The 21,759-nt window shown below is 51.3% G+C and overlaps 1 protein-coding gene across 8 annotated transcripts in view; it reads right to left on the bottom strand.

Moving 5' to 3' along the window:
- MYO1D (myosin ID) overlaps positions 1-21,759 on the bottom strand; it is a 152,397-nt gene that overhangs the window by 55,879 nt on the left and 74,759 nt on the right. For all 8 annotated transcript variants that reach the window (XR_010467796.1, XR_010467797.1, XR_010467798.1 and 5 more), the window contains exons 17-19: positions 9,587-9,810; positions 7,800-7,944; positions 7,104-7,208 (exon numbers count right to left, since the gene is read on the bottom strand). Coding sequence is in view for 5 of the 8 variants with exons in the window: in XM_065039816.1 (XP_064895888.1) it covers positions 7,104-7,208; positions 7,800-7,944; positions 9,587-9,810 (474 nt within the window). In the remaining 3 variants the exon portion in view is untranslated. The remainder of the gene's footprint in view (positions 1-7,103; positions 7,209-7,799; positions 7,945-9,586; positions 9,811-21,759) is intronic.

The raw sequence follows: 21,759 nt of genomic DNA on the forward strand, positions 1-21,759 counted from the left end.
GTATTCACATCTCCTTTTTAAACACCAATCATTTACACAACCGCCGCAGCTCCTCACAAATACTCTTCCAGGCCTCTAGTAGGATTTTCACAGAGGAAACACACGTCTCATTAACATTGTGCTTAATTTATCCAGAAAATACTCCACCAAAGGAGAACATTTGATGCCATCTACCCTTTGAGATGCCCCAGGAGCCCGGGTACTAAATAGTCACCAGGCAAGATGTGAAATTTAGTGAAAATCAAGTGAGAAAGTAGGACATGAAGTAGAAACTATTACGTTTTTCACCAAGGCCAAACTGGAGTTGTCGGTGTAACACAGTCACAGCGATATTTATTAATCAATCGTGAAGGGCAGACAAGGGTGAGACGTGATGAGGAGGATGAATGTAAATAGGATTTTCCGAGGCGATGTCAGGAGACAACCAGAGAACTTCAATATTCTCAGTCAACAGGCGGCAGAGCGGCAAAGTTCAGAGCTGATCAAGGCAATAAATGCAAATTGGGGAGCTACATGACAGCTTTAAATTAACAGCACCACTCTGAAAAAGTCACTGAAGTTGGTTTGGACAGCTCTGGATAGATCTGGGCACAACCACACCAGGAGTAAAGTCCTGGGTGCCACGGGCTCACCTGGAATAGGGTGTGAAGCACCGGGACGGTGAACACGGAGGAGACTCTAACGGTTCAGAGAAGGTGAAGAACACGATGGAGGGCCTGGAAAATCTCACAGGAAGAGATGCTGAATAACTGGGATTATTTTAGGAAGCAGATGAACGGGAGAAAATAAAATAAAGGCTATGAAACACTGAATGGCCCAGGGAAAGCGGGTCAGGAGCAGCGGGGGCTCGGCTGCTGTGGGAGCAGACAGCACAGGCTCCTCAGATGTAACTGGGACGTGTCTCGGGAGCTTCAGCAAAGGCTTCTCCAGCCTGCCAGCCTCCCACAGACCCCACACCTGATGCTGTGTGGCTACAGTTCCCAAACACGACTTTTTGGTTTATCTTTTTTTTTTTTTAAAGAGTTGGACATCAGCATCAGTTCACTGACATGGTTCTGCTTGTTGCTGCCGTCACAATGTCCTCCCTCTCGTCCACAGAATTGTGGAATATTTTGTGTTGAAGGGACATTCCCAGCTCCCCCAGTGCCCCCCTGCCATGAGCAGGGACATCTTCACCAGCTCAGGTTGCTCAGAGCCCCGTCCAGCCTGGCCTGGGATGTCTCCAGGGATGGTTCATCCACCACCTCTCTGGCCAACCTGGGCCAGGCTCTCACCACCCTCAGGGACAACAATTCCTTCCTCATGTCCAGCCTGAATCTCCCTCCTTTCGTTTCAAACCATCACCCCTTGTCCTGTCACAACAGGCCCTGCTCAAAAGTCTGTCCCCATCTTTCTAATCAGCCCCTTTTAAGTCCAGAAAGGCCACACTAAGGTCTCCCCGCAGCTTCTCTTCTCAGCTGAACACCCCAACTCTCTCACCTGTCCCCAGCAGAGCTGTTCCAGCCTCGGATCATTCCTGTGGCTCCTCTGGCCCCTCTCCAGCAGGTCCATGTGTGTCTGTGCTGAGGACCCAGAGCTGGACCAGCACTGCAGGGGGGTCTCACAGAGTGGGGCAGAGGGGCAGGATCCCCCCAAACCTGTTGCTCACGGGACTGGGGATGCAGCCCAGGGGACAATCACTGAGCACATGGCCGGGTTGTTGCCGATCTCTCATCCACCTCCAGCACGGAGCCCCTGGTGACCAAGGGCGCAGAGCTCACCGAGCTGTGTGACCAGGGCCACCCCACCGCACAAAGTCCAGCGGCCGTGGCCCAGACAGCGGGGATGGGGAACATGCCCAGTGTTCGCAAGACAATATCAAAACACAGTAGTTCTACAGGCATATTTTAAATCCTACGTCTTTCTTGCAGTTACCCACCGCCTTCAGTGTTTGCACTGAACAATAAATTTGGCTAGAGATGCAAACGGTGGTGGCTGAAGCATCCCTGGAGACATCCCAGGCCAGGCTGGACGGGGCTCTGAGCAACCTGAGCTGGTGAAGATGTCCCTGTCATGGCAGGGGGGACGCTGGGTGACAACTGAAGGTCCCTTCGACCCAAACTATTCATAATTCTATGATTCTCTCACACGAGAAGCAAATTCTCACTGCCCAGGAACTCGTGGCCTTTTCAGCTCTTCCCAAGCAATCGCTTTGCTCCAGGTGTCTCGTGCACCTACGGCATCTTTATGGAAATAAAACGTGCTGTGTTTTTAGAAGTGAACTGTCACGTTGGGAAGCACGCACGGAAGAGACTCAGGCAAATGCCAGCACCATTGTAAATGCCACTAATCTTTTGATTTTGTAGGAGTAGAGACAGCCCGTCTGTTCTCAGCTCCAGCTCCGAGCCTCCCGGAGAACAGCCCTTCCCAGCATTGTGTTCTCTGCACCTTCTGGGCGTTTTTATTTATATCTTTGTTGATCCGAATGGAAATCGGTCTTAATTTAGCCTCCCCACTGGCGTATGGGGAGAAATAGAAGTGTATCCTATAGCAGATCAACCTCCAAATGAGCTTTGCAGGGGCCTGCGGGCACCGCAGGGCATTGGGAAGAGATGGTTCTTCTCTCAAGGGAGTTTGGTGCCACAAGGGAGAAAGTGGGAAGAAAAGCTTTATTCTACAAAAAAGAGAAGAGGAAACTTGTTTCCAAGGTGATGCAACAAAATCTAGTGGTCGGCATGAAATATGCATTTGGTTTCCCAAGGCAAAAAACCTGAAAATTTCCTTTGAAAAAACAAAGAGTGTCGCAACGCTCGGAAAAAAACGTCGTTTTTCCATAGGCAGAAGCGACCTGGTTCCACCTATAGCCGCTGCGGGAAAGCAAGCGCGTGCGCCTCCCATCAGCGAGGCTTCAAAGCCTCTTCACAACCTTCTATAAAAAGAGCTCCACAAGCTCCGGGCCAAACATTCTCACCCATTATTATTCATCTCAAGCTGTTGAATTCCAACCCCATGTGCTCAAGCTCTAGAAAACTCCCCCAGCAGTGACCGACGCTCCAAGAGAGTTGGTATTGACTGCCTTGACCTCACTAGAATAATGACAATCAGCAGCTAAAAAAACCGTCTCAAAATAAATTAACAGTTAGCAAATATCTTACAGGCCATAAGATATGTTCTGTACATAAATATTTTTAAATATATCAACTTGAGGCTTAACCTGGGTTTATTCAAGTTGCTCAGGACTATCCTTTTTCACAGAATCACAGAATGGAGTGGGTTGGAAAAGACCTCAGAGATCATCCAGTCCAACCCTTGGTCCAACTCCAGTCCATTGACTAGACCATGGGTCTGCACTAGGTCGGCTCTGCACGTGAAGCGGGGCCGCGCTCTTCTATCCCCCGCAGCGTTTTCAGTGTTGTGTCCTTGCCGGGGAAGGCTTGGGTTATTCTCACCATGGCCATGCCCTCGCAGGCCTGTTCGGCCCCTTCCCAAAATCCAATTGGCTTTTATTTTTGATATCAAATTAGCAATTAAAACAAAAGAATGTGTCGCATCTGTTTCAGACACATGGGCCTGATGTGCCTGACACATCATCGGAACACACAGTTACCAAGAGAACGCACAAAACCTCTTTGCTAAAAAACCACTTAGATCTTATTTGCTACAAATTGGTAAGGGCAGGTTGGTTTCACAGAATCACGGAATGGACTGGGTTGGAAAAGCCCTCAGAGATCATCCAGTCCAACCCTTGGTCCAACTCCAGTCCATGGACTAGATCATGGCACTAAGTGCCATGTCCAAGCTCAGTTTAAAAACCTCCAGGGCCGGTGAGTCCAGCACCTCCCTGGGCAGCCATTCCAATGCCTGACCACTCTCTGCAAAGAATTGCTTTCTAATCTCCAGCCTCAATTTCCCCTGGCAGAGTTTAAGCCCATGGCCCCTTGTCCTATTGCTGATGCCTGGGAGAAGAGCCCAATCCCCACCTGGCTAGAACTGCCCTTCAGGTAGTTCTAGAGAGTGCTGAGCTCAGCTCTAAGCCTCCTCTTCTCCAGACTAAGCAAGCCCAGCTCCCTCAGCCTCTCCCCATAGGGCTTGTGTTCCAGTCCCTTCCCCAGTCTTGTTGCTCTTCTCTGGACCCGCTTTCTTTTTCCAAGAAAGAAGCTTATTAGACTGTAATTATCTGGAAATGTTAAAGAAAAGGCAGCTAATGTTGCTGGTGAGAGTCCAGAACTGCTCTGCAGGCTGCGTGAGGATTCGGTGCCTTCCCAAGGGCCCCAAAGGAGTTTGATGCTGCTCCAGAAATCAAACGTTCACCTCACTGTGCTCTCTCATTACCAGAAACACCTTCCTGTGCGACCAAGGGACCAGCAGGAACCTCAGCTAAGCTGAATAACGAGAATATACCACGAATGAACTTGAGCAACCTCATCCTGTGGGCCGACACTTTCTTCAAGAGTATCGTCCAAGGGAAGCAACAAAATCACCTCGTAATCAATTCCGTTTTCACTTCTATAACTCACTCTTCAGTCCCCCACCAAAGCTTCGCACGCACCAAATTTCAGCTGTGAAACAAAGGGTAACAGCCAATTTGCAAACCCGCAACAAGCCGGGTTTAGCACTAAACCTCTGACAAACCTCCCTGCGGCGGCAGCCGCTGCCTTCCCAGTGCTCCCAGCGCCCAGACGACCTTTACGCGCCAACACCAAGTGCCGCCCTCGTGCAAATCGCGTGCGGTACGATATGGGGAAGCGAAAGGAGGATAAGGCTAAAAGGAAGAAATGCCGTTCTTTGAAAAAGGAAGAATGAAGCGGTGGAAGAAGTTCCCCCCGCGCACAGCACCGCAGGCTGACCTCAGACTGCAGTAGATTTTGGGTAAGAGGCAGAATGCTAGAGCTTGTATTTCTGACAAAAGAAACACCATTTTAAAAAGACAGCTTAGGATAGAAATGGTTTAATGGGAAGAGTTAAAGGCCAGAGTCGCTGTCCTGGTTTTGTTAAGAACAAGTTTCTCTTTTAGTGAATTTGCCTGTCAGCTAAAGCTTCATATGAGCTGCATTCTCCTGGAGAACCGGATCCATGTTTTGGTAACATAGCAATGGGATGTGAGGTTATTGATAAGCACGGATGGACATTGGGGCAACGAGAAACTGGTGACCAAGAAACTGACCAACGATGTATAAGATCCCATTCACGTGAATACTTCATATAAAAGTGGGAGATCACGAGGATCTCGTCCCTTTTCCTTATGGCGAAATTAGGAGAGGACCTTGCCAGTCGTCCCTGTGAACTGAGGCCCAGTGACAGACTGAATCCAGCTCCGCTTGGCTGCAGAGTCCAGTCCAGGACTTCGGCTGCCGGCTCTGCAGTTGCTGAGACTTTCCAGATTGGTTTTGTATATTTTGTATTATTTTCTCTATTCTTATCAGTAGCATTAGTAAAACATGGTTAATGTTTCCAACTCTCTTCTCTCTGTCCTTCTTTCCCTCCCGATGGCCTGTCCTGAGTGGGAAGGGGGGTTAACAATACACCTGCCACGGTTTTATTGTCACCCTGCAATCTAAACCCTCGACAGTCGCCTACATGCTCTGCATGAGTTTTCGCTTTGTCTGCAAATCCAATGTTCAGATTTAAGGCACAAGAAATGACCCAAATAAATGCACTGTCTGGGAAGTGAAACAGTAAATCTTGGAATGTCAAATCTTTGTCTTGTATTTTCTGCTTTCAGTTGAGCTGCTTTTTCTCAGTACTCCGGTTAAGCTAAAACTTCCCTCCCTTCTGAAAGCACCAAAAGGAATGTTTGAGGCTCAGGAAGAAATCCAGTTTCTAACAGGTAACACCTGCCCATCTCCCTCCTGCTTTTATTACTGAGGTGCTGGGACACCAGTGCAACAAACCCCAGCAGGCAATGGAAATTTCCAGCAAAAAGGATGTACAGGAACAAGAAGAACCGCTCAGACACCTGCGGAGGGAGGAGCTCTGGGCTCCCCAGCACCCACCAGCACCAGGAGCCCTTTGGAAATCTCATCTCCCTACCCTTGCCCAGGAGATCGACCTCTGAAGCTTCATCAGGAGCCAGCGAGAGAAATAGAAGGATTTAAAAGCTGAAAAGTTGCATAAGAGCAAGAAAAACTGAACTCCCACACCAGTTATTTATATAGATATACATATATACATATACATATATATATATATATATAAATACACACACTACCCAAGTAATTCCCCTCGCTGTCACTCCATCCCCACCCAAACCAACAACCCCATCATCACACCTTGGAGAACCGAATGTTGTGTTGTTGTAATTATCCCAGTTCAGCCAGAAACAGCAACAACTTAATATTTCATTCAATTAATCAGAAGATGAATCATTTTGCTTTCAGCCCAGAGTGGAATTCTCCTGCATTTCTTGGTCCCTAACGGAGGTTCCAGGCTGCACAATTGTCAAGAGGAGGTTGGATCCGACCTCGCCCCGATCCTCCTTTAATCCCAACAATATCAACCAATATTCACTCATTCACTGCACAATTCCCGTTGTTGTTCCTGTTCTATGGAACATTTGCAGAAGCATAAACAAGAATCACATACGTGCTCCACTTCTGGCAGGTGGGGACTGGCTGCGATAGCACATTTTAGAAATAAAAAGAATATACAAAGAACATATAATATAAAGAACATACAGAGAATATTCTTAGAAACACTTGAACCTCGGCAGCCCTGGCCTCCCATTGCAACTGGTTTAGTCTGTTGACCTTGTAAGGTTCAAAACATCCTCTCCTGACAGACATTTACAACCAGAATAATTTAGATCATTATGAACTACCCATAAAGAATTAAGCAAGCATATTTTTCTATGTAATTTTTAAACTTTCCAACCAATTTAAGAGAAAAAAATCAAGTGAATTTATTGATGCTTCTGGAGCGACAGGAGCCACTCGAACCAAATGCCCCTTGGTGCATGAGGCTGAGAGTTACGGATCCATCAAAAAATCACCTATTCCATTTAAGAGAGGACGGCGGTGCCCTGCTGCCTGTCACAGCATCACCAGCACCACCTCCTCGCCCTGGGCTTCCCCAAATCCCACCGTGGCCACCAAACATCTCCCCACCAGCAGGACCACGCGTGTTACCTTGCGGACGTGACAGGCAAAGAGAACGTTCATGTATTTGTCTTTGCGTTTCAGCTCGTTGGCGACGGGGGTGAAAGAGCCGGCGGTCTGAGGGTGATCCGGCTTCTGCAAGAGCAAGAACAGGCACGTAACTCTTCCCGATGGCTGCAAAAAGCCGTCGCCGGCATCACGGCGGCCGGGGAGGGCTGCGGCCACAGCGCTGCGACCGGACGCCTCCTCCGCTCTCTGCCTCCTCAAAGAGCAGCACTTGGAGTCTTATGCGCTTTCTGACCAAAAAACAAACCTTAACAAAACAAAACGCTTAAAGGAAGGACGGAGTGAAAGGAAGCGATGCAATTTGCCTAGAGAGGATTTCTTTGTTCCTTTTCATTTGATGCTATTTCTTAACATCGCATTGTGGCCAGGATTTGAGGTGTATTTTGCCTTCTTTCCCAGCGCTGGCCATTTGAAGAGCCAGCTGATGGCATCACTCGTTATCTTTTAATGCTGCTTGTGATGCTCAAGCCAGGCTTAGTATTCAAAAAGTCACTCCTGGTGCAGCAGAACTCAAAGACTCCAAAGCCCTCTAAATCCACTTAGAGAAAAAATGTCAAAGTGCTTCTCCCTCCCAGGAAACCAAGAGCCACTTGTTCAAACCTCCACGCTTTTCGCATCCTGAGCCCCAGGCGCGGCATCAATGGCTCCACTCGCACTCACCAGCGCGATGTAATTCCCCTGCCAGGCTCTCTGCAGGCCGATGTCGGCTCGGTGACCCTTCAGCACCTCCATGGCGGCGACCTTGGCCCTCAGCTGAGGGAGAAGCTCTGGTGGGACACTGCGGATGAGCTCACCCGCCCGCCACCTGCGCAAAACACCTGGATCAGTTCCACAGGCTGCACCGTGCGCCACGAGGGCTAATTGTGCCGGGTCAGCATAAGGATGCCCCCAGACTATAGAGGAATCCTTCCACTGAATCATAGAATCGCAGGATGGTTTGGGTTGAAGGGACCTTCAACCTTCACGAGCAGGGACATCTTCACCAGCTCAGGTTGCTCAGAGCCCCGTCCAGCCTGGCCTGGGATGTCTCCAGGGATGGTTCATCTACCACCTCTCTGGCCAACCTGGGCCAGTATTTTACCACCCTTTTATCTTTTTTATTGCATTCCCAAAGCTGGAACCAGCCGTTCACATTTTAAACTCACATATCATCTCTACCTCCTAACAAATTAGGCTGGTGTACTTCCCATCCCACACCCACAAGCCAACTACTGACACACCTGTTCATAATAAAGTCTTTGCAAGCCCATTTTTTTGGCTCATTTGCAACATCATTCTCCTTTAACAGCTGAATTGGGCCCTACAATTAAAACCTACCCAACTAGGACATGAAACAGGGCAGGGTATCCCACCCATTACTTCATCCCACACTCCAGCCTTCAGCAGCAACTCCAGGTCTCCAGGATTAACGCTATGAAAAGTCTTTTAGTAACTAAAATGTTGTTGGTATGATAACGGAGCTTGTTCTGAGAGCAGAGCTCTCTACCCAGACTGGGTGTGGGTGGTTTGCAAGAGCCAGCTGGGGATAAACCCAAGGCTGACGACCCGGTGCGGGTGATAAACCCCACCAGCAGATGGGCTGGAGATCTCCAGGGGCTCCAGCCAGCCAACATTGCCCTTGTTCTGTGACTTTCAGAATTCATCATTTCTCAAATTGGAATCAGAACTTCTTTGTCTATGACTTACCAGAGAAAAAAGTCACTAGATTTTAGATATGAGGAGGTTGTAACAAAAGTATAAAACACCTCTTCCACACAGAGGATATGGGGAGATAGCAGAATATTGCTTATTCTCTTGCAGAAAAGTACTGACTTACTAGAAGTCTTGATGAAGCTGATGAGATTTTCTCTCCCCACCCCCCATCTAACAGTAGCTGCTCTTTTCTTTTGACACCAACCAGAAATGCACCAAGGAAGGAAATACAAAGTCTATCCTGACTACACCTTTGAAGCAGAATCATTATTTGCCTGCTCAAGGGTACCAAAAGCCACCAACATAGAATCATTTTGGTTGGAAGAGACCCTCAGGATCACTGAGTCCAACCATAACCCAACTCCAGCACTAACCCATGTCCCTGAGAACCTCGTCTAAATGCCTTTCCAACCCCTCCAGGGATGGTGACTCCAGCACTGCCCTGGGCAGCCTGTTCCAATGCCCCACAGCCCTTTGGGGAAGAAATTGTTCCCAGATCCAACCTCAGCCTCCCCTGGCGCAACTTGAGGCCGTTTCCTCTCATCCTATCACTTGCTACTTTGGAGAAGAGACCAACCCTCTCCATGCTCCAACCTCCTTTCAGGTAGTTGTAGACACCAATCTTCATCTTCAATGAAGATCTTCATCTACGACATCCAGTTCACCTTCTTCAGTCATTTTCCAACACTTACAGAACACAAAACCTCGCTCCTCTAGGTTAGCCTGAAGAGATAAGAGGTGTTTTCTCTCCGTACCTGCGGTAAATGGCCTGGAGCGCCTCCTCGAAGCGCCGCAGCACTTTGGGCGGCGTGGGCCACTGCACGTGCTTGCCGTGGTCCTTCATTTGGCGCACGCCGTGGAAGCGCCGGGCCAGCTCGTGGATGTAGCCCTTGACCTTGGAGCGGCGGTAGTGCCGGAGGATGGTCAGGGCCGCCCGGGTCCTCTTGTAGCGCAGGCGAGCCAGAGTGCCCCTCCACACCTGAAAGGCAGGAGAGAAATAGTTTTAGCAATAAAAAGCTGGTTATTCTTTTGCTTTCCGTACTCCTGTACCGTTAGAAATCCAGAAACGTTTCATTTTAAAGGAAGCGACTTCTCCATGCCAGTCAAATCCAATTAAAACATGATAAACAAAAACCCACTTAAAACATCGCGGCGATGAGGTTCTTAGGGACATGGTTTTGAAGGGAAGCTGCCCAATTAATGTATACTGTGATTAAGTTATAAAAGATGTACCCATCATTAACCGATCAATGTGATAAACGCTTTTGACCACCTGCAGAACGAGGGGATATTTTTCAAGTTTTAGATCCTTCTGCATGACAAGAAGGAGACAAAAGATTCACTAATACATTGTTTAGAAGCAGAGCGCTTAGTTTATATTTAACTAATAATTAATAGATGTACTGTAAGTATGAAACTAAACAATTACAATGAACATCATCATTTCTTAGTATAGGTGTATTGTATGCCAAAATCTTTAAAAATTGTAATGCGTATGTAATAATTATGTGAATATAAGCAACACAAGAGCATCCAGTCACTGCAGCACTTATGGAGGATGATCCCCAGTGTTTCCCAGCACTGATACAATAAAGAACGTCACTTAACAGTAGAATTGACTTTGCTGTTAAGTTTATTTCTCTGTGTCAGTTTAGTTGGGTTAGTGGTTGGACTCGATGATCTTGAGGGGTTTTTCCAACCAAAATGACTCTACAACCAAAAAAACGCCGTGTCTAACAGTGCATGGAGAAACCATTTGAGCTTTTGCTTTGGAGGACACGGGGGGAATATTTATTCTGGCCACGCACTGAAAGACAAGCAAATAGACAAAAGAAATGACACCCTCTCAACTCGCTGGATGGGAATCCAGCTCCACCAGCATCATTGTGAGCCTTATTTGTGCCTGGAGAGCATCACAGGCAGAAAACACAACACGTTCTGCTCTTCTCCCTCTGTCACCCCGTGCAAAGAGGCACTCGGGACACGGTGTCCCCAGTTTGAAGAGCTCGGGCACGATGTGGTTGTGCCGCATCTGTCCTGCAACCAGGTTTGGTTCCCTGATAGAATTAAACCGGCAGGATAACAAGGCTCCTGCACACGAGGAGAGTTTCGCTGCTCGCTGCAGAGTTGATTTCCCTCTTGAGAACCATCCCATAGCACCACTGATGCATATTGAGCTTTCTGCTTACAGAAGGATTAAATAATTTCCTGAGGCAATTTCCAACATGATACTCGCTTTACGAAACTGATGTCAAAGGTTCGCTTGACAGCTTTACTGATGATCCTGATATGGGGCTGAAAAAACCTCAATGTAGTAAGGGATACAGGAGATGCGAAGAGCTGCTCTTCTCTATACACTCAAAATTCAGCAGGAGTACTGAAGGAATTTGTGCTCTTTTCTGAAGAAAAATTCAAGTGTGGAAAACTTGGATTGCTTGAGATGCTTAAACATAGACTGAAGTGTCACTGCCATCCAGAGACCTGGACAGGCTGGAGAGCTGGGCAGGGAAAAATTTAATGAAATAGAACAAGGGCAAGTGTAGAGTCTTGAATCAACAACCCCAGGTTCCAGTGTAAGTTGGGGAATGAGCTGTGGGAGAGCAGTGTAGGGGAAAGGGACCTGGGGGTCCTGGGGACAGCAGGGTGACCATGAGCCAGCACTGGGCCCTTGTGGCCAGGAAGCCAATGGTACCTGGGGTGGGTTAGAAGGGGGTGGTCAGTAGGTCAGAGAGGTTCTCCTGCCCCTCTGCTCTGCCCTGGGGAGACCACACCTGGAATCTTGTGTCCAGTTGTGGCCCCTCAGTTCCAGCAGGACAGGGAACTGCTGGAGAGAGTCCAGCGCAGCCACCAAGATGCTGGAGGGAGTGGAGCATCTCCCGTGTGAGGAAAGGCTGAGGGAGCTGTGGCTCTGGAGCTGGACAAGAGGAGCCTGAGGGGGGACTCATTCCTGGGGATCAATATGGAAAGGGGGAGTGTCAGGAGGATGGAGCCAGGCTCTTCTGGTGACAACCAGGGACAGGACAAGGGGCAATGGGTGCAAACTGGAACACAGGAGGTTCCACTGGAAGATGAGAAGCAACTTGTTCCTGGTGAGGGTGGCAGAGCGTGGCCCAGGCTGCCCAGGGGGTTGTGGAGTCTCCTTCTGTGCAGACATTCCAACCCGCCTGGACACCTTCCTGTGTAACCTCATCTGGGTGTTCCTGCTCCATGGGGGGATTGCACTGGATGAGCTTTCCAGGGCCCTTCAACCCCTGACATTCTGGGATTCTATGGTACCTCTGCCCGTTCACCTTGGCCCGGAGCCTGTGCCTGGCTGGGATTTGGAGATTAAAGGCAGCAGATGGCTCTTGAGCTCCTTCTGAAGCATTTCCAGCAATGTCACTCCAATCTGAGGTTTGCTCTACCCTGCTGTTGATTTTTCCTGAGAGATATATGGATTTGCCTCGTTGAGTCTTCTGTTTTTCTGCCAGATCTGGTTGAAGCTGTTTGGTGCTTCCAAGATATCAGGGTAACCTCAGGAGGTCAGATGGGGCCAGGGTTATCAAATCTTTAGTCTCGTTGCTATGGAAAGCCATTCAGGCAGTTGTAGACTTTGTTCCTTGCCGTTTGCTTTCCTACAGTCTCTTTTTGACACCTTTGGTTATGGCTGGGGAGGTGGGAGAGACGACTGGGACCATGAGAAGCTCCAGACCAAGAGGGATCGTCCCGCACGGCTCCGGGTGCTCAAGGATCCCAGCAGTTCCTCCCTCCCCCTTTGGCAGCTTCTGAAACTGGGACTTGCACAAAACGTGACCGAGCGTTCATCCAACCCAAGAGACAAATCTTACCTTGTGGAAAGCACTGGAATATTTTCTGAAGGATGTTTATTTCACATGGTTTTGGAATAAAATGTAATCAATTAAAATTCAAATGAATGGAAAAGGAGAGCTGGAGATGCCTTTGGAAGCAGCTGACAAAGCTCAGTGCGCTCCTAAGGGAGTTTCTAAGGTTAAAGTAACCTAACACAGACCACCACCTCACAGAATATGAATCCTATATATATCTTGTATCCCAATCTATACATTGCAGACTGCAGCCTGTGTCTGAGCGAAGAATTTCCCATTAAAAGAGAAAAAATAAAAGGGAAGAAAGAAAGGGAAACAATGCAATGGGCCCTGCAGAGCCCAGGGAAACGCAGCGGAGCAGACAGGGCAGGCCCGCGATGCCGAGGACTCCTCGCCTGCAGTCATCCACGGAGAAAGGGATAATCTAGACATGACCTAGATGCTGCAATCTCTGCGAATGCACAAGAAAACCTACCGACGAGCCAGCAAACAAACCGAGCCGCTCTAAATTAAACACCTGGGTGTTCTATTTTCGAGCCGTTCTGCTCAGAAAACTCTTTGGCGGCTGCAGGAACGCATCCCAGTCCTCCCACAGCCTCCCTCGCGCTGCCCGAACCCTTCCCGATCAATATTTCATGCCGCCCTGCAGGCATCCGGATGGAAAAATAAACCAGAACGCAACTAGAAATGTGCACAGGCCTGAACCTTCTCGCGCAGCTTTGAAGGATCACAAATAAGAAAGGTTATGAAATATTAAAGCCCGTAGCGCGGTTCTGCCATGGGCTCCTCCGAGGCACTGCAGCTGAATAAATGCTGGAATCTGAAGCCAGCTTTAATTATATTATCCCTGATTGCTTTTGAAAGGGGTGGGCTCCGGGCAGGGCAGTGCTGACGCTCACACGCAGCACCCACCACATTCGGCATCGGCCTTTTCCCAATTCAAATTCGGACCCCGTGGAAGGGTTGAGGCGAACGGTTTTTAAACCAAAGCCTCCCCGTTCTAACAGATGACATTACCGAGCGTATAAACAGCGAGCGGGAAGAGCCGCTTAATTTCCTAAACGCTGTTTTCTCTTTTCACGTGGGTCAGCTGAACAACGTTCCTTCTGTTCTGCTTAACAGGAACAATACTGCACAAGCTCGGAAAGAGAGAAGGGTCCCACTCAGAGATTAATTAGATTGTACTAACAATAAACATATAAATAATCAGAGGAATGGCGGTGACATTGAGCGGCACACGCGGGATGCGCCGGGGTGTGCAGGACGCAGAGTCCTCCCGCCGCTCAGGGCTTCTCCTGCAGCTCCTTCTGCTGCTCAGCAACGGCTGCAGCCAACGCGATGCTGCTGCATCCTGTGAGACTGAGCTGCTGCATCCTATGAGACTGAGCTGCTGCATCCTATGAGACTGAGCTCCTGCATCCTATGAGACTGAGCTGCTGCATCCTGTGAGACTGAGCTGCTGCATCCTGTGAGACTGAGCTGCTGCATCCTGCGAGACTGAGCTGCTGCATCCTATGAGACTGAGCTGCTGCATCCTATGAGACTGAGCTGCTGCATCCTGTGAGACTGAGCTGCTGCATCCTATGAGACTGAGCTGCTGCATCCTGTGAGACTGAGCTGCTGCATCCTATGAGACTGAGCTGCTGCATCCTGTGAGACTGAGCTGCTGCATCCTATGAGACTGAGCTGCTGCATCCTGCGAGACTGAGCTGCTGCATCCTGTGAGACTGAGCTGCTGCATCCTGTGAGACTGAGCTGCTGCATCCTGTGAGACTGAGCTGCTGCATCCTGCGAGACTGAGCTGCTGCATCCTATGAGACTGAGCTGCTGCATCCTGCGAGACTGAGCTGCTGCATCCTGCGAGACTGAGCTGCTGCATCCTGTGAGACTGAGCTGCTGCATCCTGCGAGACTGAGCTGCTGCATCCTATGAGACTGAGCTGCTGCATCCTGCGAGACTGAGCTGCTGCATCCTGTGAGACTGAGCTGCTGCATCCTATGAGACTGAGCTGCTGCATCCTATGAGACTGAGCTGCTGCATCCTGTGAGACTGAGCTGCTGCATCCTGCGAGACTGAGCTGCTGCATCCTGTGAGACTGAGCTGCTGCATCCCGTGAGACTGAGCTGCTGCATCCCGCGAGACTGAGCTGCTGCATCCTGTGAGACTGAGCTGCTGCATCCTGTGAGACTGAGCTGCTGCATCCTGTGAGACTGAGCTGCTGCATCCTGTGAGACTGAGCTGCTGCATCCTGTGAGACTGAGCTGCTGCATCCTATGAGACTGAGCTGCTGCATCCTGTGAGACTGAGCTGCTGCATCCTATGAGACTGAGCTGCTGCATCCTGTGAGACTGAGCTGCTGCATCCTATGAGACTGAGCTGCTGCATCCTGTGAGACTGAGCTGCTGCATCCTGCGAGACTGAGCTGCTGCATCCTGCGAGACTGAGCTGCTGCATCCTATGAGACTGAGCTGCTGCATCCTATGAGACTGAGCTGCTGCATCCTGCGAGACTGAGCTGCTGCATCCTGCGAGACTGAGCTGCTGCATCCTATGAGACTGAGCTGCTGCATCCTATGAGACTGAGCTGCTGCATCCTGCGAGACTGAGCTGCTGCATCCTGCGAGACTGAGCTGCTGCATCCTGTGAGACTGAGCTGCTGCATCCTGCGAGACTGAGCTGCTGCATCCTATGAGACTGAGCTGCTGCATCCTATGAGACTGAGCTGCTGCATCCTATGAGACTGAGCTGCTGCATCCTATGAGACTGAGCTGCTGCATCCTGTGAGACTGAGCTGCTGCATCCTATGAGACTGAGCTCCTGCATCCTATGAGACTGAGCTGCTGCATCCTGTGAGACTGAGCTGCTGCATCCTGTGAGACTGAGCTGCTGCATCCTGTGAGACTGAGCTGCTGCATCCTATGAGACTGAGCTGCTGCATCCTGTGAGACTGAGCTGCTGCATCCTGTGAGACTGAGCTGCTGCATCCTGTGAGACTGAGCTGCTGCATCCTGCGAGACTGAGCTGCTGCATCCTGCGAGACTGAGCTGCTGCATCCTGTGAGACTGAGCTGCTGCATCCTGTGAGACTGAGCTGCTGCATCCTGCGAGACTGAGCTGCTGCATCCTGTGAGACTGAGCTGCTGCATCCTGTGAGACTGAGCTGCTGCATCCTGTGAGACTGAGCTGCTGCATCCTGCGAGACTGAGCTGCTGCATCCTATGAGACTGAGCTGCTGCATCCTATGAGACTGAGCTGCTGCATCCTGTGAGAAGAGCTGCTGCATCCTGTGAGACTGAGCTGCTGCATCCTGTGAGACTGAGCTGCTGCATCCTATGAGACTGAGCTGCTGCATCCTGCGAGACTGAGCTGCTGCATCCTGCGAGACTGAGCTGCTGCATCCTGTGAGACTGAGCTGCTGCATCCTGTGAGAAGAGCTGCTGCATCCTGTGAGACTGAGCTGCTGCATCCTATGAGACTGAGCTGCTGCATCCTATGAGACTGAGCTGCTGCATCCTATGAGACTGAGCTGCTGCATCCTGTGAGAAGAGCTGCTGCATCCTGTGAGACTGAGCTGCTGCATCCTGTGAGACTGAGCTGCTGCATCCTATGAGACTGAGCTGCTGCATCCTGTGAGACTGAGCTGCTGCATCCTGTGAGACTGAGCTGCTGCATCCTGCGAGACTGAGCTGCTGCATCCTATGAGACTGAGCTGCTGCATCCTATGAGACTGAGCTGCTGCATCCTGTGAGACTGAGCTGCTGCATCCTATGAGACTGAGCTGCTGCATCCTGTGAGACTGAGCTGCTGCATCCTATGAGACTGAGCTGCTGCATCCTGTGAGACTGAGCTGCTGCATCCTATGAGACTGAGCTGCTGCATCCTGCGAGACTGAGCTGCTGCATCCTGTGAGACTGAGCTGCTGCATCCTGTGAGACTGAGCTGCTGCATCCTGTGAGACTGAGCTGCTGCATCCTGCGAGACTGAGCTGCTGCATCCTATGAGACTGAGCTGCTGCATCCTGCGAGACTGAGCTGCTGCATCCTGCGAGACTGAGCTGCTGCATCCTGTGAGACTGAGCTGCTGCATCCTGCGAGACTGAGCTGCTGCATCCTATGAGACTGAGCTGCTGCATCCTGCGAGACTGAGCTGCTGCATCCTGTGAGACTGAGCTGCTGCATCCTATGAGACTGAGCTGCTGCATCCTATGAGACTGAGCTGCTGCATCCTGTGAGACTGAGCTGCTGCATCCTGCGAGACTGAGCTGCTGCATCCTGTGAGACTGAGCTGCTGCATCCCGTGAGACTGAGCTGCTGCATCCCGCGAGACTGAGCTGCTGCATCCTGTGAGACTGAGCTGCTGCATCCTGTGAGACTGAGCTGCTGCATCCTGTGAGACTGAGCTGCTGCATCCTGTGAGACTGAGCTGCTGCATCCTGTGAGACTGAGCTGCTGCATCCTATGAGACTGAGCTGCTGCATCCTGTGAGACTGAGCTGCTGCATCCTATGAGACTGAGCTGCTGCATCCTGTGAGACTGAGCTGCTGCATCCTATGAGACTGAGCTGCTGCATCCTGTGAGACTGAGCTGCTGCATCCTGCGAGACTGAGCTGCTGCATCCTGCGAGACTGAGCTGCTGCATCCTATGAGACTGAGCTGCTGCATCCTATGAGACTGAGCTGCTGCATCCTGCGAGACTGAGCTGCTGCATCCTGCGAGACTGAGCTGCTGCATCCTATGAGACTGAGCTGCTGCATCCTATGAGACTGAGCTGCTGCATCCTGCGAGACTGAGCTGCTGCATCCTGCGAGACTGAGCTGCTGCATCCTGTGAGACTGAGCTGCTGCATCCTGCGAGACTGAGCTGCTGCATCCTATGAGACTGAGCTGCTGCATCCTATGAGACTGAGCTGCTGCATCCTATGAGACTGAGCTGCTGCATCCTATGAGACTGAGCTGCTGCATCCTATGAGACTGAGCTGCTGCATCCTGTGAGACTGAGCTGCTGCATCCTATGAGACTGAGCTCCTGCATCCTATGAGACTGAGCTGCTGCATCCTGTGAGACTGAGCTGCTGCATCCTGTGAGACTGAGCTGCTGCATCCTGTGAGACTGAGCTGCTGCATCCTATGAGACTGAGCTGCTGCATCCTGTGAGACTGAGCTGCTGCATCCTGTGAGACTGAGCTGCTGCATCCTGTGAGACTGAGCTGCTGCATCCTGCGAGACTGAGCTGCTGCATCCTGCGAGACTGAGCTGCTGCATCCTGTGAGACTGAGCTGCTGCATCCTGTGAGACTGAGCTGCTGCATCCTGCGAGACTGAGCTGCTGCATCCTGTGAGACTGAGCTGCTGCATCCTGTGAGACTGAGCTGCTGCATCCTGTGAGACTGAGCTGCTGCATCCTGCGAGACTGAGCTGCTGCATCCTATGAGACTGAGCTGCTGCATCCTATGAGACTGAGCTGCTGCATCCTGTGAGAAGAGCTGCTGCATCCTGTGAGACTGAGCTGCTGCATCCTGTGAGACTGAGCTGCTGCATCCTATGAGACTGAGCTGCTGCATCCTGCGAGACTGAGCTGCTGCATCCTGCGAGACTGAGCTGCTGCATCCTGTGAGACTGAGCTGCTGCATCCTGTGAGAAGAGCTGCTGCATCCTGTGAGACTGAGCTGCTGCATCCTATGAGACTGAGCTGCTGCATCCTATGAGACTGAGCTGCTGCATCCTATGAGACTGAGCTGCTGCATCCTGTGAGAAGAGCTGCTGCATCCTGTGAGACTGAGCTGCTGCATCCTGTGAGACTGAGCTGCTGCATCCTATGAGACTGAGCTGCTGCATCCTGTGAGACTGAGCTGCTGCATCCTCCGAGACTGAGCTGCTGCATCCTCCGAGACTGAGCTGCTGCATCCTATGAGACTGAGCTGCTGCATCCTGTGAGACTGAGCTGCTGCATCCTATGAGACTGAGCTGCTGCATCCTGTGAGACTGAGCTGCTGCACCCTATGAGACTGAGCTGCTGCATCCTATGAGACTGAGCTGCTGCATCCTGTGAGACTGAGCTGCTGCATCCTGTGAGACTGAGCTGCTGCATCCTATGAGACTGAGCTGCTGCATCCTGTGAGACTGAGCTGCTGCATCCTGTGAGACTGAGCTGCTGCATCCTATGAGACTGAGCTGCTGCATCCTGTGAGACTGAGCTGCTGCATCCTGTGAGACTGAGCTGCTGCATCCTGTGAGACTGAGCTGCTGCATCCTGTGAGACTGAGCTGCTGCATCCTATGAGACTGAGCTGCTGCATCCTATGAGACTGAGCTGCTGCATCCTGTGAGACTGAGCTGCTGCATCCTGTGAGACTGAGCTGCTGCATCCTGTGAGACTGAGCTGCTGCATCCTGTGAGACTGAGCTGCTGCATCCTGTGAGACTGAGCTGCTGCATCCTGTGAGACTGAGCTGCTGCATCCTGTGAGACTGAGCTGCTGCATCCTATGAGACTGAGCTGCTGCATCCTGCGAGACTGAGCTGCTGCATCCTGTGAGACTGAGCTGCTGCTGCTGCACTTCAGCCTGAAAACCTCAGGAAAAGCTCCTTATCATCTATTCACCAGGCCTTGCAATGTCCGTTTGGTGCCCCTGGTGTCCCCGCACAGGCCATCCTGGGTGCACACTGCGGGATTTCCTGCCTCCGGCAACGAGCAGGGAAGGAAAATGTCAGGAGAAAGGACATAACTTGAGAGGAACAATCAGCAGAACAAGGTCGCTGCATTAGGAGCAAGCAGGAATCTTCTCTCATCCCATGAAAATTCAAGGTAGAGTTTTTTCGCGGTGGATGTATCAAAATAGAGGTCACTGCACGATCATCAGTGTTTTATCACTGGGCAAGACTGCAAGGACAACGAGAGACACAGAACGATCTCCAACCATGGAGAAGTTAAATAACTAGGACACTTCTCTGTGGGAAGAGGGGACTGAGAAGGGATGTGACAACATCCAGAGTCCAGAGCAACGTCCTGACTGCTGGGGCAGGAATGAGCAGGAACCAGGTGAACATGGGAGGTGGAATCATAGAATCATTTCCGTTGGAAAAGATGCTCAAGATCATTGAGTCCAACCACAACCCATCCCCGGCACTGCCCCATGTCCTGAGAACCTCATGTCCCTCTGTCCAGCCCTCCAGGGATGGTGACTCCAGCACTGCCCTGGGCAGCCTGTTCCAATGCCCCACAGCCCTTTGGGGAAGAAATTGTTCCCACATCCAACCTCAACCTCCCCTGGTGCAACTTGAGGCCGTTTCCTCTGCTCCTGGCGCTTGTTCCTGGGGAGCAGAGCCCGACCCCCCTGGCTCCAAGCTCCTTTCAGGCAGTTCAGAGATCAGAAGGTCTCCCCTCAGCTCCTGTTCTCCAGCTGAACCCCCAGGTCCCTCAGCCGCTCCATCACACTTGTGCTCCAGCCCCTCACCAGCTCCGTTCCCTTCTCTCCACTCGCTCCAGCACCTCAAGGGTTTTCTTGGCATGAGGGGCCCAGAACTGCCCCAGGATTGGCGGTTTGGCCTCCCCAGGTCCCAGCACAGGGACGGTCACTGCCCTGGGCCTGCTGGCCACACCAGTGCTGGTACCAGCCAGGATCCTGTGGCCTCTTGGCCACCTGGGCACCCGCTGGCTCATGTTCAGCCGCTCTCACCAACACCCCCAGCTCCTTTTCGTTCTCCCCCATGGGCACATCCCCAACAACCTTTTCCCCAGCACGGATGTTCCTCTGAAGAACAGGGAGCTGGTTGTGGAGCTGAAGTGGCAGAAAATAACCTTTTCTTTTTCTTCTTTTTGGTAGTGGGGGGGCAGGTTGGTTGAGTTTTGTTTCTTAGGGGAGGGTTTAGATTGTTTTGTTTGGTTTGGGTTGAGTTTGAAGCGCCTCAGTGGATTCACTAGAAGCAGACGAGTGATGTTACCAGCACAGGGAGACAAACAGCACAGGACGAGCGGTGGGATCGGAGCTGAGGGATCAGCTTGGCCACACCAGCAACACGGCAGATAAATCCAATTTGTTTGACTTGATCCTTCAGCCACACGCCGCTCCTCTGGCAGCACCTACAGCTCCTCCTTTCACAGCTTCTCCCTCTGCAGATCAAAGCACAGTCCACGGTACAAATCCGCACGTAATTATACACCTATCGCCACTTACATTCACAAACACATCCCCTCAAGATGGTAAATGAGTCCGGATGGCGAACACATCGCATCACGTTTGCTTTGGGTCACCGAACCGCAGCCCTCACCAGATTCTCGCTGCCCGTCCATAATCTGACATGAAAACACCGCCTTTGCCGCGGCGATCGCTGCCCGTTGTGGTCACCGCTCCCCGGCGCTTCAAGGGCCCGCGGGGACGGGGAGGAAAGGGCAGGTGGGACATTAAATGACGCCGAGTTGGCCTCGGTTCAGCCTCGGTTTGCTTTGCCAGCTCTTCCCCGCCGGGTTTGGGGAAATGTTGCTATGGTGACGGCAGCTGAGCGACAGCTCTCCAGAGAGCGGCGGCTGCGGGGACACGGGGACACGGCTCGGCCAGGACACCGGCAGCACCAGGGCCACCGTCCCTCTGCACCCACCTCCTGGATTCGTGCCCAGCGCTCCCACACAAGGACAATTCTCGCTCCCTCTGCGCTAGGCAGTGACGATTTAGTGAAGCGATGGCCACACGCAGCTGCGCCACTCTGGTGAAACGGCACCGAAACGCCGCACTGAATTATACGGACAAGATGCACCATCTCCGCATCCCGCACGTGCCGGCCGGGCTTTCTTTGCTTGAACAAAGCACCGTTCTGCAAAGCTAATGAATAGGTGGGAACGTTTCCAAGGGGAGGAAAAGCAATGGGGTTTTCTGGCAGCTTTACTGATTTTTATTATTAACATTAGAGCTGCTCCATTTGCATTCACAAAGACAACCGTATAGAGGGCAAGAGCACAGGTACAGGCAACAAACTTGAATGCAGCACATAAAAACCTGTTCTCAGCTGGTGCCTCTAAAATGACCGTTCAAGGTGAGTCCGAGAGCGACGGCCCCGCTGCCGTACGGGTTTTCTGACACCAGACGGTCCCATCCTGGGGCCAGGGAGTTGCTCTGGTT

This window comes from Columba livia, chromosome 23 (assembly GCF_036013475.1).
Source record: "Columba livia isolate bColLiv1 breed racing homer chromosome 23, bColLiv1.pat.W.v2, whole genome shotgun sequence".
Lineage (NCBI taxonomy): Eukaryota > Metazoa > Chordata > Aves > Columbiformes > Columbidae > Columba > Columba livia.